At 40.1% G+C, this 18,376-nt stretch overlaps 1 protein-coding gene across 1 annotated transcript in view; it reads right to left on the reverse strand.

The window, feature by feature from the left end:
- The window catches only part of PRDM16 (PR/SET domain 16), a 669,813-nt gene that overhangs the window by 435,611 nt on the left and 215,826 nt on the right, over positions 1 to 18,376 (reverse strand). The window contains exon 2 of the mRNA XM_043997654.1: positions 1,075 to 1,424. Within this exon, the coding sequence (XP_043853589.1) occupies positions 1,075 to 1,424 (350 nt within the window). The remainder of the gene's footprint in view (positions 1 to 1,074; positions 1,425 to 18,376) is intronic.

The raw sequence follows: 18,376 nt of genomic DNA on the forward strand, positions 1-18,376 counted from the left end.
CCATGTCTCTTCCCCAAGAACTCCCCTCCATTCCCACCCTTGTAGAAGCTACAAAACAACCCAAGCTTTAATTTTTTTTTCTCCTTGGGAAAGATCACTACAAAAAAGAAATAATCAAAAACCTAGTTTCCATGTACAGTGTAAAGGCCAGGAACAATTGAAAAAATAAACAAACAAACTTGTTTTATGAGATTTTTTTTCTCCCCTGCCCTGAGTTTCTACCTTGCAAATTTAGGAAGATCTAGGTCAAGCTGCAACTAGACCCTTGCCTATAGACTTTCTGATTGCCTCTACCTTCCAGTTATCCCAGCAGGTAACTATAGTTTGCTTCCCTCAAATTTGAGCCAACTTCCTGCCCCAGTGTCCTTCTGTTCTGCAGACCACCTCTGGCTGGACCTCATTAGTGGGTTTTTTTTTTTTTATAAGACAAACATGCTCTGGAGGTGGGGGGTGAATAGGAGGTAGAAATTCTCATTCTTTTCTGCTCAATGTTAATCTGGGAATCGAGCATTCCAGACACCTATAAAACCCCCCAAAGCCTTTGATAATTGGGGGATGAAGGAGCTACAATTTTCTTTTTATAGCTCATGGCTGTCAGGTATTTGGGGAATGTCATTGGCTACTAGATTTTTTTTTTTTAAATGGCTAGCTTCCATTGGGGTCAGAAGAGATTCGGGCTTCTCAGCTACAGAAGTATTTCCAAATGGTACTAACTCTCATCCATAGGCCATATGATTCATTTTCTGTATGCTGCTGTGACTACATAGCTTTACCACCTATGAGCCCTATGAGAAGCATGGGATTCTTTAAGACATGAGGTCATTAAAGATACATTTCTTGGAGGAGAGCAAGCACAACCTTCTGGGGCCCAGAACAGCCCATGAGAACCTCTGATGTTTTCTGAATGGCGTCATAAAGCTAGGGTATAAAATAAGCCAGGGAAGTGTGACATTAGCCAACTTACTCTACCCACAGCCTCCGCCTCAGGGCAGCCGGGTGGGCTCGATCCCTTGATTTATAAATAGATTGAGCACAAGACAAATGAGGGTGATCAATCATACTCAGAGTTCTCACCTCCCATCCAAAGTTTGTCTCCTTCAGCGTGGTCCTGGGCACTGTCAGGAAAGGCCCCAGCCGTTCCCCGACTTCCATCTTCCTCTTGGCCCAGATTCCCAGTCCGGCCCCTGGAATTGAGGACTCTCGGAGCTCAAAGTCTGGTGGGATTGGAATGTCATCAGGAATGTAGACAGGGGCCTCATAAGGTGAACCCTCCTTTGGGGTAAAATCCTCGCTGGTGGGAAAGGGGGAAGGCGGTCCCATGGGGATGGGGGACATGATGCTGTCCTCGGTCTCTTCCTCTGCACTTTCACCAGCCAAGAGGTCCGGGTCTGTCTCATACATATTATTTACAATATCACTGTCACCTAGAGGAAATAATAGAAGGGTATTAGGCTGAGTAGTAAACCTTTCCCACGATGGGAGAAGTCATGAAATTATTTGGGCTAGACTGGGAAGGATCGTCAACAAAATAGAAGAAAAAAACAAACAACCTAGGTCTTAATTCAATGCCAGAGCCATTTATTAAGTACGAGTTGTCTACAAGACACTATTTTAGGAGCTGTGAGTGAAAGGTAGATAGGGTATGTGCTCGGCTCACAGGGAGCTTGCAACATGAGAGTGGAGAAGTAAATACAGGACAAGGGAGAGTAAGGTTAAGTGTAGAGAAGAACCCTGTGCAAGGAGTAGACACTGGAAGAGAAAGAGAGATCAAAGACTCACAAAATGCCAGAATTGGAAGGGACCTCAGAGACATCTTGCCCAACACAGAATCTTATCAAAAAGGATTCCTTTAGCATCATACTGAAGCAGTAGTGCTTGAAGACCCCCACTGAGGTGTGGTGCTCACCACTTCTGGAGGCATCCAATTCCAAGATGGGATAGGTTTAAATGTTAGGATCCTCCTTTAGAGGTAATCTTAACCAGCCCTTTCATTCTACAGATGAGAAAAAAATGACACCCAGGGAGATTGTGACTTGTCCAAGGTCACAAAGGTAGTAAGATTTGAACCCAGGTCCTCTGACTCTGGAGACTTTTTCCAAGATATTTTTCCTGACATTGAGATAATTTATTCCTGGGAGGAATGAGAAGGCCTACTAGCAGAATGGTACCTGAAATGAGAGGGGAGGAGTTTCATCTGAGGCTGTGGATATTGTTTAAGTCTGTACAGGAGTCAAAAGGTCAACTAGTATATCCCCCTGCCTCCCAGCCTTACCACACCTAAACCTTCCTGGCTAAAGGAGTCTACCCTATTTTTATTTATTTATTTATTTGTTTGTTTGTTTATTTATCTGTCTATTTATTTTTCTTTCATTTATTCGTTCATTCATTTATTTGTATTTATCTATTTATCTATCTGTTTGTTTATTTTTTTATTTATTTGTTTGTTTGTATGGGGCAATGAGGGTCAAGTGACTTGCCCAGGGTCACACAGCTAGTAAGTGTCAAGTGTCTGAGGCTGGATTTGAACTCAGGTCCTCCTGAATCCAGGGCAGGTGCTTTATCCACTGCACCACCTAGCTGCCCCCAAGTCTACCTTATTTTTAGAAATTGTTTTTTTGTTTTGTTTTGTTTTGTTTTTTGGTGAGGTAATTGGGGTTAAGTGAGTTGCCCAGGGTTACACAGCTAATAAGTGTTAAGTGTCTAAGGCCGTATTTGAACTCAGGTCCTCCTGACTCCACGGCCAGTGCTCTATCCACTGCACCACCTAGCTGCTCCTGAGTCTACCCTATTTTTAAAGGTGTCCAAGGATGGGATTCTAAAACCCTTTCTGGTAACTGAGACTTTTCAACCATCACCATTAACATTTTGTATCTAATATAAGGTCTTCACTCTGTAATTAAGGCCCACTTCCTCTTGCCCCATCCTAAAGAGGGGTTGGATAAAAGCTTTTAACTATTCATGGGCTTGGAGAGAGAAGGTGAAAACATGTGTACAAAGGGAAACACAATACTCATCTGACTTCTAAGCATTTGGAGCCATAAGCTTCGCCTACCACTTTTGAGGCTCAGTTGCTAAAAAGATAAGAGTCTTTTCACGGGAGACCCAGATCCCAGATGCTTGCCCCCACCCAGAAGGCTAGGACAGTGTTGTACACAAGATAATACCTAAGGCTTGAAGTTGGGCCTGGCTTCCTTCCCCAAAACAGGGTAGCCAATAAAAATGTCCAGATACTTGGAATGATTGGAACTGAGCCTAGCAATGATGCCTTTAGAGAATCTCTTTTAAAAAATGTTTTGGAATTTTATTTTATTTTATTTTTAGCTATGACTTCTCTCATTCCTCCACTGTTACCTGCCCTCCCAAAGTCAAAGAGCAAGAAAAACGAAACCAATAACAAACATGTGAGCAAGCAAAACATTAGCCAAATCTCATTTCCTTCAAGTCTCAGCTCAAGTCACACTTCCAATAGGGACCCTTTCCTGATTCTCCTACCTGCTAGTGTGTCCCTCCCAATTACCTTGCATATATTTTGTACCCATTCATATGTTGTTCCAACTTAATAGAATGGAAACTGTTTGAAGGAAGAGGATGCTGCCTTTTTTTTTTTTTTTTTTTTTGGCCTTGGTGTATCCTCATCACTTAGCATGGTGCCTGCCATATACAGGTGCTTAAGAAAAGCTGTTGATTAATTGATTGAAGAAGCTAGCAAACTATTTCGAAGGAGAAGGCAGGGTGAGGAGTCCATTTAGAAAGAAGAAAGAATGGTGACAAAGAAGAACTTGGAGTTAAAGGAGGGACATTCATTTCAGTTCCTGCCTAAATCACTTTAACCTAGTTGTCAATCCTAAAACATGGTCATTTTGACCTTCTTCTCTCTATCCCTGGCCCCCACCCCCAATGCTTTATTTCCTGTGTGCTAGTTCATACAAAGCTGTGGAAAGCAAAGCCCCAGGGAAAAGATGATTTTCATGCCCCAGGGGGAAAAAAGCAAGAAAAAAAAGCAGATTTAATATTTTCGCACACTGGCTGCAAACAGATTCACTCAAAGACTAACAAAATGTTTTCTTTCAAAAGAAACCAAAGTCTTGGGGTGGGGGGGAGAATCATGGGGATAACACTTATTTAATTTAGCGGCATTCACAGAAGTAATTATTACATTTTAAGTGGCCAACGGTTCCTTTTTAATTGACTCCTAGGATCCTTTCAGAAATTCGACAACAAAAACTACAGCTGTTGCTTCCCTCCACCCTAAGGATCTGGAGTTGTTTAGGTTTCAAAGAACACCCCCATAAAACATCCCCACGGAATGCCTGCAGAATAGAGGTAAATTATGAGAGGGGGTAATTAACATGCCACCTTATTATCTGGAATTGGTAACTGCACTGAGCTAACAAACAAAATGAGGCTGGAGAACTCGCTCTCTGTACAATGCACTTCCTTCAGATCCTGAAGGGTGTGGACCCCCTTTCTCCCCACCCCCTCCTTCCAGCACAATTAGGGAATGTGTGATTATTTCTGAGAGCTACAGCTAGAATGAAAAGTCAGGAAACTTTCCCAAAAGTTGAGTAAAAGGCAATATGGTTTAGTAGAACAAAGGCTGCTGTATTTTGATATTTGAAGAAGGGGCTTTAAATCTTGCCTCTGCTGTTTGCTGCTTGTGTGATATAGAGGAAGTCATATCACAGAGATGGACGTCAGTATTGTCCTTCCATAAAATGAGGGGGTGTGAGGCCCTCTGATGTCCCTTCTAGATCTAAATCTTGGAGTCTAGAGTCTTCTTGGGTTTTTTAAATTTTCTTTGTTTCTTGATATGACTTGAAAATAAAATAAAATTCTCACCCAATGTTGGAAAGTCAGCACTTGGGTGGGGGGGGGGAAGGGGAGGTGTTTAATCTATGGACCAAGCATCCAAAGGATTCCTTGTAGGGAGGAAGGATTTTTTTGCTGATTAAAGAATGGTTTCTCCATCATCTTTTCTGGCTAGCTGGTGGGGTAGGTTTATTCTCTCTGTATCTCCATCTCATTCCCTGTAATTGTGGTGAGATCTCAGGCTTACTCCCTAGATTGGCCCAGAGGTTTAATTAATATGGATGAATTTGGGGTACAACAAACAACATCAGGAAAAACCCAGTTTGGACATTGAGTAAAGCAGAATAGGGCAGATATCCAATGTCCAGGCCACAATTCTGACATAGGTTGGCATAACTACTCGTGAGGCTTAGGTTTAAAAGACTGGATTTTCTCAGTAAAGGGACTCAAATCAGACCTCTTCCAAAGAGAGGAATCTATTAGGGCATCACCCCCAAATAGACACCCGTTTAAAACAAGGCTGCATTGAGATTTTCAGCAAGTGGACAGACTAAGCTCAGGGTAATTTGTTAAAGTACCACTAGAGCTTGCAATACCAAGGCAGGCCTACAATCACTGCTAACCAGCCTTCAATTATGGCCGGAGTATCCCTGATCACTATTCTCTGGCACAGTAGAAGGCAGTGCCAAGAACACCAGGTTTTGTGTCTTTCCCTCCTCCCCCTCTTTACTTACAACTTCAGAAATCATAGTGACACAATTCTATGCTATTTACTTGTAAGGAAACCTGAAATTTTTTATTTGGGTTTTGTGGCCATTTCAGGTTATGGGGTCACGGTTGTATCGGCCTTTCCCAAGAATTCTTCAGAGAGGCCTACCCATAGAAGAAAAAGAAGGCTGCTTGGGAAGGAATAGAAAGAGAAGGGCTAAGGGTCAAGAAGAGGAGAAAGCATACCCAGACTTTAGCCAAGAAATGCCAACTTTCAAAAGCCCACCCTGTGGGGGAATCCTCTGCCTCAATCTTTATCTTACTAAATTCAGGCTGAATTCCTGTTGGGAAATTTGTTGTAGACAGCCCAAATTGTTCAGAATCAATCCTTAGAGCTTTTAAAGTGGGTCTGAAAAGTGAAGAAATCCAACTGGCTTTCCCCAAATCATAGGCTGTTTATGCATTAATCCAGCCAGTGATTGATTGATTGATTCATTCATTCCCTGAAGGATCCTATAACTAAGGCCCAATTCCAAACTCCTTTTCTGACATCTCAACTCAACTGGGAACTTTCCCGTCCATAATCTTCTAAGATAATGGTTTCAGAGCTAGAAGTGACTATAGAGGTCATGGAGACCACCCCTTTCATTTTATAGATGAAAAACCTGAAGCCCAGAGAGGTTGAGACTGGCTGGGGTCACATAGCCAATGAGTGACTGAGGCAGGATTCAAACTGAGGTCTTCCTCATTGTCCACCACACTACTTATGACAACAACCTGTCTTCCTTATTGCTATCTCCATTACAGTTCTACGGTTCCTTCTCAATGACCGACTACATAGCCTTGCCTTTTTCTCTGAGGATCTTCTATATGTTCAGAATAAGGTGACAATAGATTTTTATTTTCCCAAAGAATCCTTGGATTAACATTGCATGGTTCCTGTCTGCTTCCTCCCACCATACCCTGGCCAACTCCAGCAAGAGGAACCCATTTCCAAATCCTGCCTAATGTCAACCTTAGGAGATTAGGAAAGAAAGCAAGGATCCAAGTGAACATAGCCAGGTCAGCAAAGTGGTCTCTGAAGAGTTACTTATCAAAGGTTAACAGGAGTTCCTCTATCAGAGTGACTGCTATGGTACACTAGGGAAGCCTGGGTTCAAGTTCTTCCTTTCATACTTATTACCTGGATTATTATGGACAAATGACTTCAACTCTCTGAATCTCTGGGAATAAACCCTATTACATCTACATCAGAGGATTGTTCTGAGGCTCAAATCAGATGATGTCTGTCAAGTGCAAGGTAAATATTATATCAAGAAGTCCATTTTGTGATGAGTAATAATTTATACAAAGGCAGATGTATATATATACATATATATATACTATATATTATGTGACATATGTACATGAGGAGACATATGTAGATATACTATATAGGTGAATAGGGACTATACTGATGGTTTCATCAGTATAGACAATAATAACTAACACATATAGCATTTTAAGGTTTGCAAAGTGCTTTACATATGATTTTCCCAGCTGAGGAAGTCCCTTTTAGTAAGAGAGGTTGCCACCTTCTCTCTGAGCATTGAGAGGTTATGTGACTTGACCAGAGTTATGAAGTCACTCTGTGTCAGTTGTAACACTTGAACCTGGGTCTTCCTAGCTCAAAAGCCAGATCACTTTTACAAATTTTGTATGTGTGCATGCATGCATATGTGTGTTTGTGTGTACATGTACACGTGCATACATATATAGATGCCTTTGTATGTCTGTAGATATATTGTGTGTATAGACATATTTGTATGTACATATTACATATACATATAGTTATATGAACATGCATATATACATATTTACAGTTACATATATAATCTAGTGGTGTATGATATGTTTATGTATATTTCTTTTTTTTCTTTTTTCCTTTTCTTTCTTTTTTTTTTTTTTTTGGTGAGGCAGTTGGGGTTAAGTGACTTGCCCAGCGTCACACAGCTAGTAAGTGTCAAGTGTCTGAAGTTGGATTTGAACTCAGGTCCTCCTGAATCCAGGGCCGGTGCTCTATCCACTGCACCACCTAGCTGCCTCAATGTATATTTCATTATATAATAATATATGTAGCATATGCTATATTATGTGTACATATTATATAAAAAATGTACATTATATTGTTGTCTAATGTGTATATCATAACAAATATTGTTTCATACACATTATATGACATATATTATACTATATTATATAATTCATATATTATACGTGCACATCATATATGCATATGTCTGTATATAGTATATGAATTATACAACACACATATTTTAAGCATACTATATTTGCGTATGTAATATGTTATATGTTATAATTGTCCTCATCTTACAGATGAGGAAACTGAGATTGAGAGATAATTTGATGATCTGCCTTTATTACTTGTCATCTCTCTGGCTGTTACTAGAACAAAGTATGTACTCATCTAAACCTGCGATCTTTGAGTCCCCAAAGCAGGAAGGTGTTTTTGTTGGTTTGGGGGTTTTTTTTGTAGTTGTTAGCCTCTTAGTCTATTTCTTCATTTATTGTCCATCAAGTTTCATAAGCTGGAGTCTGTGACCTTGGGGAGATACATATAGGATGTGGGGGGTATGTGTGTATGAGACACATGTGCATATATGCATATTCATGTCTGAATATGCATGTGTGCACACATATAATACACGTGTGTACACATATGTTGTGTTTATGTATGTGCATATGCATTTATTTTGATAACTATCTTTCAAAATAATTGGTTTCCTCTGAAATCTTATTTATTTTGTCTTATGCATTTCAGACCTGATTCAGAGAAGGGAGGTCTGTAGGCTTCATCAGACTGACTGCCAAAGGGTCAGAGACAAATAAGATGAGGAGCCTTTGTCTTAGAGACTTTGCAAAGACTGTTCAGAATGCAAGCACTGTTTTGAGAGGAAAACAGCCAATGCCTGGGCTCCAGGAGAAGGTGGATCTTCCTCTCTTCTCTCAAACCACCTTTGATGTGGATGGCCTGTGGCAGGTCTCACTTTTCTTCTACATCAATGTGAGGGCTGTATTGCATATTTTTCTAAGGTTCCTTTCTCTATTCTCACATTTTATATCCAAAAGTCCTCTCAGCTTTGTCATTCTTTGTTCTAAGGTGTCTACCATCTCTGACCTTCCATATTCTAAGGGTCCAGCCCAGCTCTGGCATTCCCTGTTCTAAGGACCCTCCCAGCTTTGACATTCTCTATTCTAAATCCTTTTCCAGCTCTGTTGCCCCAAAACTTAAGAGTTCTTTTAGAGCTGATAATCTATGGTTCTAAATAGAATATTCTATCCTATCCCAATATCTTCATTTTAGACTACTTTGTACATAGTAGGTATTTTACAAATATTTATCTCACTGGGTTCTTGGGGAAAAACGTAAGAATGTGAACTGTAAGCTCCTTGAAGGTAGGTAGTGTGTCATGTTTGTGCTTGTACCTATTCCTACCTTAGGATAATGCCTAAGGTTCTTCATAAATGCTTATTAAATTGAATGGAATGAAAAAGAACCATCAATAGAAAATCTTTGTCCAACATTCGAACCTTCCAGGGTGGTAGAGATACCCCCTACTACTCCCAACGCTGTCCTGAGATTAAGATGGGGAAAGAATGCATATTTCCCATTTGCCAAGCCTCCTGAGCAGAATTTTGGGAGCTGATTTCTCGGTTAAATGCGCTGCAGCATGACTGAGGAGAGAAGCCCAGATTTTCCACCATAATAAGGACAACAAATGATCCATTGTGGGCTCCGGTGAACAGAGATGGTCTCCCACAGTGCATATTAATGACTGACCTGTGATGTAATGGGGGGAGGAAGGGAAATAGCACCCCACAAAAATGACCATTTTTAGCATGAAACACATTTCTCGTCTCCAGAGCCAAGAAATCAGTTAATAACATAACGGTTCACCTTAAAAAGCAAACACCCTATCTCCTTAATGCCTTCTACAGGATCGTCCCCAAAACTTCAGAAAGATTTTACTAACCTCCATTACCCAAAGAAAACTAATATATTCCAGGAAGAATCTTGCTTTCCTCAATTTTTCCTGTTCCATTTTTTTTCCGAGTTCTCTGCTGTAACTTACAAGTGCCTGCTGTAACTTACAAGCGTCTGTCTGCTGTAACTTACACATGTTTCCTCTAGTAAAAAGTACATCGGGCTTCTTACGCAAACATGCCCCCAGAAACAAGCTTTCCTAAGTATTATAGGCCATAATCCTGAAAATGCTTGTGGTTACTTGTAAATGCGCTCTCTCCCGGTATTAGCAAGTCAGATGCTTTGCTGCCTGCCGGATGATTAGCCTCTTAATTCCAACGGAGGAGTCAAGAAAGGGCGCTGAGCTAGCTAGTCCGCCGGTACAAGATGCTGGCTGTTCCGTCTGACTTCCATGAACTGTGGGTGGAGAAATGACGGCAGAAGAGGACCCCGATGAGACTTCCACGGGATCTGGTCCAAATATGAATTTAGGGCTTTCTTTTAGGTGAAGGGCAATTTAAAAGGGCGCTGTTTTCTTTAAGAGAGGCCCGGCGTGGTGGGTATTTAATAAATGCTTGACTTGACTTGGAGGGACTTAAGAGGGACCTGCATTTGAGCCAAGACTGACACTTATGAGCTGTGTGATCACAGAGAAGTCATTTAACTCAGCGGTCTTAATGTTGATATACCAAGAGTCCATGAGTGAATGAATTACCAATACACATCACCGTCTACCTTTAACTTTGTTGCTAAGTCTGTGAGAGTTACCCAAAGCTCAGAAGGACTTGCCCTTAGTCTCACAGCTAGTGAGTAAGTAGCAGAATTTGAAGTCATATCTTTTTAAATTGATGTCTAAAAACTATTCAATTATGCCAGCCATGAGCTACTGCTGTGTATAATGAGAAATATCATTCTGATATTACTACCTAACCTGCCTTACAAGGGTATTGTGGCACGGTGATAGTATTCAGAGCCCTGGACTTGGAATTAGGAAGACCTGAGTTTAAATCTTGCCTCAGGTATATGTGACCTTTTTTTTTTTCAGACATTGTATATTGAAAATTTCAGCTGCAAGTCAGATGCAAAGTCCAGTACTTTATATATTTCAAAGCAATATAAAAGTGTAAGCTATCAATATTGGAGTCTGTATCCTAAAACCCTTGTACTTGCCATGGCTCTGGGTTCTCAGGGTTGTTTCTGGAGGCTTGATTCAAGAGGGTTGATTTCTTTCTTTTTCTCTCTCTCTCTTTCACACTGCAGTGCCCTAAGTATTCACAAAGCACCTGTAATGTACAGTTCTTAAGCTAGAGAAGTCTACTCTCAAGAACATCTCTAACTTGCTCAGAAGCTTTAGGGCAGCTTATGTATCTAACCCATGTCCCCTACCCCATGGTAGTCTCTACCATCCTTGTATTTGAGGAGAGATGTCCAGGGAGGGCCACCTGGCACATCAGCTTTTAGAGACCATGGAGTTGGGGAGCAGCTCTCACAAGGGTCCCTTCTCCTGAGGTATAGTTAGGCAATCTTTAGGAGTTCATAATGCTGGTCAGTAAGATGTTAGGGGGCATGACTATATCACCTAGGGAGGTGCCTTCCATGTGCTTACAAATGGCTCCATGCCTGAAATCCCCCTAACTTTGTACACAAAGGAGACACGTGCAGGAAGATTTGAGAAACATAGTTAGCTTATCTATTTTCCTTTAAGAGCTGAGGAGAACAAGAGCCTAAATGAAATAAGGAACCAGAAAGCCCAGAATGATTGGCATCAACAGGAAGCACTGAAAGGATTGTAATAATGCTAACTGCCATTTCTAATGCACTTTTAGGTTTGTAATACACTTTCCTCACACCAACCCTAGAGATCTCATTATCCCCATTTCACAGATGAGGAAACCAAATCTTAGAGAGGTTAAGAGGTTTGCCCAGGATCACATAGCTAATAAGTGAGGTGGGATTTGAACTCAAATCCCCTAAATCCAAGTTAGGAGCCCACTTTCTGCTAGGCCATGATACCTCCTCAATAAGTACAAGGGAAGATACCATGTGTTGTTCCAGAGAAGGATAAAAAGAAGAGAAGGAGGCACTAGTGAGGAAACACAATTCTCTTTCCAACTTTATGGAATGTAACCAAATTCCCTAAAGTGTTCCTGGCTTATTTTGGGTCAGACTCTTGTTTGGATTGGTTTTTAATTGTGGGCTAGAAATCAGGCACATGCCACCATCCCGCCAAAGAAAAACAACAAAAGTTTGGAAGAGAGGATAAAAATCCCCTGCCTTTCTCCCAAACAGAATAACAACAAATCATCACCAAATGCCGGAGCTGGAAGAGATCTTAAGAGTTATCTGGTCCAAGCCATCCCTGAAAGAGGATCCCTTTAACTTAGATTCCTTTGGTGCCTAGCCATGCATCTATAGATAAGCATGGCCTGTTATGAAAGTCATTCAAACTTCTAACAGCATCATGAACCAGTGATCCTAGAATCAAAGCCAAAAGAGACCCCAGAGGTCATCTAGTGCTCTCACTTTACAAGTGAAGAAACTGAGGCTCAGGGAAATGAAGTGGCTTGCCCAAAGTTATACAGATAGTTTGCAATGGAGGAAGGATTTGAGCCCTTGTTCTCTAAGTATAGGTGAGTACTCTTTCTACTGTACTGTATGGCTTGTTTCCTTACTCTTGGAAGTAGGCTAACTTAGTTTTATTATAGCGTTATGTCACTTCTTCCCCTCAACTCCCAGAAGCTTTGTCATCAGTGACGAGGATGCCAAAGAGGAGAATCAACATTAGTTTTTTAAAAAGAGCCAAAATATTTTTTTAAATAGAAGAAACTGAAAATTTAGAGATTATTTCTCAATGAGGCTGTAGTTGACATTAATCCAAGTATTTAAGACCAACTCATTAATTTGTCCTTTGGTCAAAGATAAAAAGTCACCACAACTTATGGCTGATCTGAGAGAGAGAAAGAGAGAGAAGCTTCAAATTAAATAAGAAAAAAAATGAATGGGAACATGACTTTCCAAAGATCTCTTTCTGAAAGAAAATGAACCTCTAGAGAAATTGAATGGAAAACTTTTCTCCAAGATAAATATGATGGTAGGTCCATACTACTGTGACAATGATGATGGTGGTGGTAGTGGTGGTGATGCCAACCATGACTACTACTATTAATAACAATGAAAACAACAAGCATAATAACTCTAATCTACAGGGCTTTGGATCACCTTCCAACTATCCAAAGAGGTAGGCAGTGCATTCTAGAGATGAGCAATATAACTTTACTATATTTTTTTTTTGGTGAGGCAACTGGGGTTAAGTGACTTGCCAGGGTCACAAAGCCAGTAAAAGTTAAGTGTCTGAGGCCAGATCTGAACTGAGGTCCTCCTGACTCCAGGGCCAGTGCTCTATCTATTGCACCATCTAGCTGACCCCGTGGAGTATAACTTTAAAGGCAGAAGTGACCTTAGTGTCTATCTAGTCTCATTTTACAGATGAGAAAACTTAGGCCTTGAGAGATAAAATGAATTGCTTAAAATCAAACAGCTAGTAAGTGGCAGAATCAGGATTTGAACCCAAGTCTTCTGGATATTGGTGGGGAGGTGGTCCTGTTGATAGGAACTTGTTCCATTCAGGGTTTTTTTTTTGGGGGGGGTGTAGGGTAATGAAGGTTAAGTGACTTGCCCACAGTCACACAGCTAGTAAGTGTCAAGCATCTGAGGCAGAATTTGAACTCACTTTCCCCTGAATACAGCTCCAGTGCTTTATCTACTTTTCCACCTAGCTGCCCCTGAACCCAAGTCTTCTGAACTCTAGGTCTAGCATTTTATTTTATTTATTATTTTTATATTTCATTCATTCATTTGTTTGTTTGTTTATTTATTTATTTATTTTGTGGGGCAATGAGGGTTAAGTGACTTGCCCAGGGTCACACAGCTAGTAAGTGCCTAGTGACTGAGGCTGGATTTGAACTCAGGTCCTCCTGGATCCAAGGCCGGTGCTTTATCCACTGCGCCACCTAGCTGCCACCTAGCTGCCCCCTAGCATTTTATTTTTGTTTAAAGAGGTTAAGTAACTTGCCTAGAGTCAACTAATAACCCAGATCTCTCCTGGCTCCAAGTCTAGAGCTCTTTTCTGTTATTTCCTTCTTCAGAGAAATTCAACTGTCTAAAGATAATAATGACAGTATCATTTGTATGACACTTAAGGTCTACATGTATTATTTCACTTATCCTCACAGTAGACCTAAAATGTGGGTACTTTTAGTCTCACCCCCCCACTACCTTTTATTACTCCCATTTTACAGATAAAGAAAACGAGGCATGCAGAAATTACATGACTTGCCCAGAGTCTCACAACAAGTAAGTATCTAAGCAAGATTCAAACTCAGGTCTCTGACTCCCCAGTTCAGCAGTTATGTCACCTAGATGCTGTCCAAACAACAAAAGCCACTTGACAAGGAAACAAAAACATGAATTATTTAAACTGATTCACTAAACTGATTGAATTTACCATGTTAATTTTTCACTTGCCTTTTCCCTATGTAGACCAATAGGCTGGAAAGGCCCTTTGTTTGTTTGTTTGTTTGTTTGTTTTTGCGGGACAATTGGGGTTAAGTGACTTGCCCAGGGTCACACAGCTAGTAAGGCCCTTTTTTTCTATTCACAATTAAGCTGCTTTCTTTTAATAAAAGATAACTTTGGGTGAACAAGGAAATAACGCCTATGGCAGTATTTCAAAGTGTTTCTTAACAGGCCTTTCCCCTAATAAAACCCATGTCCAAATAGCTCTTTACTCAATTCATGTGTCATATTTCCAGCAAAAGTAGAGGTTGGCCCCAGGAATGTTTTCATGTAACAGTCCATTAGCATTAGACTTATGATCAGGAGGTTGCTGTCCACAGCTAGCTTGAGTTCCCTGAAAGGGTTTCCCACTTGCACTAATTCATTCAGGCTAACAGTCCGCCGAGAAGTTTCTAGTTATGCACTAGCAGTGCCTTAGTGGAGAAACCTAGGGCTCTATGCACTGTGTAGATATGGCTGAGGTTGGGGTACCCTGTTCAGGATGCTGCTGTTAAGTGTTTAACAAACAGATCTCCAAATGAAAAAAGACTGCTCAGTACATTTTATTTTATTTTATTTTTTTGAGAGGCAATGGGGGTTAAGTGACTTGCCCAGGATCACACAGCCAGTAAGTGTCAAGTGTTTGAGGCTGGATTTGAACTCAGAAACTCCTGAATCCAGGGCTGGTGCTTTATCCACTGCACCACCTAGCCACCCCTGCTCAGTACATTTTAAAGTTTAATCTTTATTATTAATATTTTATCCATCACTTAAAAAAATCCAGACAGTCAACTAAACAACGAATCAAGCTCTGATTGGTAACATTTGCTGATTTCTGGGGTGTAAATGCTGAAAAATTTAACAATGGTCTCTCAGGAGCTAATTCAAGTTGGCTCCAGCCTACCTTTTGATCCTGGTAGTGATTGAAACTCAATTTCATAGTACCCCAGATTTTCTCACTGACTCTTAGAGAATTCTGAAAACTCTAGAATCAATGAATCATGTAGTCTGAGCCAAAAAGGACCACAGAGGCCATTGTAACACTCTGCACAGGTGTATGACTGCGGAGACTTGAAAAACCACTGGTGGACCTGAGTCAGCCTATTCCACTTTTGGACAGCTCTCCTTTATACTAAATTTCTCCTTAGTTCAATCTGAATTTTTTTTTTCGGGGCAATGAGGGTTAAGTGACTTGCCCAGAGTCACACAGTTAGTAAATGTCAATTGTCTGAGGCAGGATTTTTGAACTCAGGTCCTCTTGAATCCAGGGCTAGTGCTTTATCCATTGTGCCACCTAGCTGCTCCTCAAGCTGAAATTTGTCTCTCCCCACCTTCTACCCATTGTTTCTGGTCCTATGTCTCTGGGTCAGTCCTTCAAATTCTTGAGGACAGTGGTTATGTAGCTCTCAATTATTCTCTTCTCTAGGCTAAAGAACCCCAATTCCCTCAACTGGTCCTCAAATTATATAGATGTAAGGACCCATTTTATCCTGGTTCATCTGAAATTTTTTCAAATATTTTTTTTTATCTCTGGACCCCCCTTAAACTCTTAAAATTTATGAAACCTTCATTTCTCAAATATATAGTGAGTATAGAATGGATTCAAATTTATAAAAATGAGGTCTATTCCCCAATGGACAAATTGTCAAAGGTTATAAGTAGGCAGTTTTCAGAAGAAGAAATCAAAGCTATCTATAGTCATGTGAAAAAAAAAATGCTCTAGATCACTATCCATTAGAGAAATACACATTAAAACAACTCTGTGGTACACCTATCAGAAATGACAACTGCTGGAGGGGATGAGTCCAGCCATTCTGAAGAACAATTTGGAACTATGCCCAAAGGGCTATTAAACTGTGCATATCCTTTGACCCAGTAATACCACTCTTAGGTCTGTATCCCAAAGAGATCAAAGGAAAAGGGAAAGGACCTATATGTATAAAAATATTTATAGCAGCTCTTTTAGTGGTGGCAAAGAATTGGAAACCAAGGGGATGCCCATCAATCAGGGAATGGCTGGACAAATTGTGGCATATGATTGTGATGGAATATTATTGTTCTATAAGAAATGATGAGGGGTGCTTTCATAAAAAACATAGCAAGAACTATATGAATGGATACAAAGTCTAGACAGAAGAAATATTGTAATGATGATCAACTGTGAAAGACTTGGCTACTCTGATCAGTACAGTGATCCAAGACAATTTCAAAAGACTCACGATGTAAAAAAGCTATCCACCTCCAGAGTGGGAAAAAATCTGATGAACTGATGTAAGTTGAAACATGATTTTTCTGACTTTTTTCATTTAAAATTTTTTTTTCTGCTTTAAAAAATATGGCTAAGATGGAAATATATTTTGCATAATTTCATGTGTATAATTGATATTACAGTATGAGGAGGGATGGAATCAGGAGAGAGAATTTGGAACTCAAAAGTTAAGAAGAAAAGAATGTTTTAAATAAATAAATAAACAAACAAACAAATAAATAAATGAAATAAATAATAAATAAATAACATTTTAAAATGTTAAAAAAAAAAAAAGGAAAGCTAGGTGGCTCAGTGGATAGAGCACCGGCCCTGGAGTCAGGAGTACCTGGGTTCAAATCCGGCCTCAGACACTTAACACTTACTAGCTGTGTGACCCTGGGCAAGTCACTTAACCCCAATTGCCTCACTAAAAAAAAAAAGAAAAAGAAAAAGAAAAAATGTTAAAAAAACTCAAAAAATGTTGGCCCCCCCCCAAGAGCTTTTGTTTATTTGGGTTATATCTATCAACATTTATATCATATTAGAAATTAAAAATTCTTAGCATTATTATGAAAATTGTTTTAACCTCATGGAATCCATGAAAGGGTCTTGGGGAACCCCAGGGGTGCCCAGACAACACTTTGAAAATCATTTTTCTAGACATTCTCCAGTTTATCCACAGGAGAAGGTAAGAAGGGAGAGGGACGGGGCAGCTAGGTGGCACAGTGGATAAAGTACAGGCCCTGGATTCAGGAGGATCTGAGTTCAAATCTGGCCTCAGATACTTGACACTTACTTGCTGTGTGACCCTGGGCAAGTCACTTAACCCCAATTGCCTCACAAGAAGAAGAAGAAGAAGAAGAAGAAGAAGAAGAAGTAGAAGAAGAAGAAGAAGAAGAAGAAGAAGAAGAAGAAAGAGGGAAAGGGAACAAACATTTATTAAACACCTACTATGTGCCAGGCAGTGTGCTAAGCATTTTATAATTATTATATTATTTGTGGGGGAGGGCTTAGGGGGCAAGAAAGAATACAGACTAATAGCAAAGGAAGGAAGAAAAAAGTCATGCAAAACCCAAGAAACCCTAGTACATGGCAAGGCTCAGCTCATGTGCCCCCTACACCATGGAGCCTTCCCTGATGTCCTCAGCTAGAAGTGTTCCCTTCTTCATCAAATGTTTCTAGAGAACTTTGCCTGGCCTATCCTTTGCCCTCATCACATTCTACTTTGATGCCTGCCTGTTTGTGTCCATGTCACAAAAATCACAAAATTTCTGAGTTAAAAGAGACCTCAGCAGACCCCCTGTTCCAAGCCATACCTGAGCAAGCATCCTATTTGCAACACACCTGGCAAGTGAGTATCTGCTACAGGATCCCCATTCAGGGAGTACCCACTACCTCTTACAGTAGCCCTTTCTAGTAGGCAGTGTGGTACAGTGGTTAGCTAGCAGAACTTGAAGTCATAAAAACCTAACATCAAACCCCAAATAGTAAACTTCAGACATAGGATTTGAATCTAGGTCTTTTGGATTCCAGGACTAATTCTCTAACCACTATACCACCTCCCTCTACTTCTCTCATATTCCCTTTCATAGGTGGGTATACAAAGTATATATTAGGGCCTGACCTAATGTCTTAATTTTTTTTTTGTATTTTGTATCTCAATCTTTATGTAGTTAACTTAAAAATAAGAATAGTTATAGTTAAGCTTTTATTTAGTTAATTTCATGGATTAAAATATCATTTATGATTAAACATCTAATAAATGTTCATCTTAAATTTTTTTAAAATCCCCTGGGTGCAGTCCCTAATGTAATGTGTCACACAGACATATTTCCTTTATTAGACTGTAAGCTACTTGAGGGCAGGTATAATGTCATTTTTCATTCTTGTATTCACAGTGCTGAACACAGCCCCTTAGATATAGTAGGTAATTAATAAATGTTTGCTGAATCTAACTGAATTTAGGAATCATTAGCATCTGTAATTAGTTATCAAAATATTCCAGAAGTGATGTTTGGTTTACTTTTGAGTCA

Source organism: Dromiciops gliroides, chromosome 3, assembly GCF_019393635.1.
Source record: "Dromiciops gliroides isolate mDroGli1 chromosome 3, mDroGli1.pri, whole genome shotgun sequence".
NCBI classification, from domain to species: domain Eukaryota; kingdom Metazoa; phylum Chordata; class Mammalia; order Microbiotheria; family Microbiotheriidae; genus Dromiciops; species Dromiciops gliroides.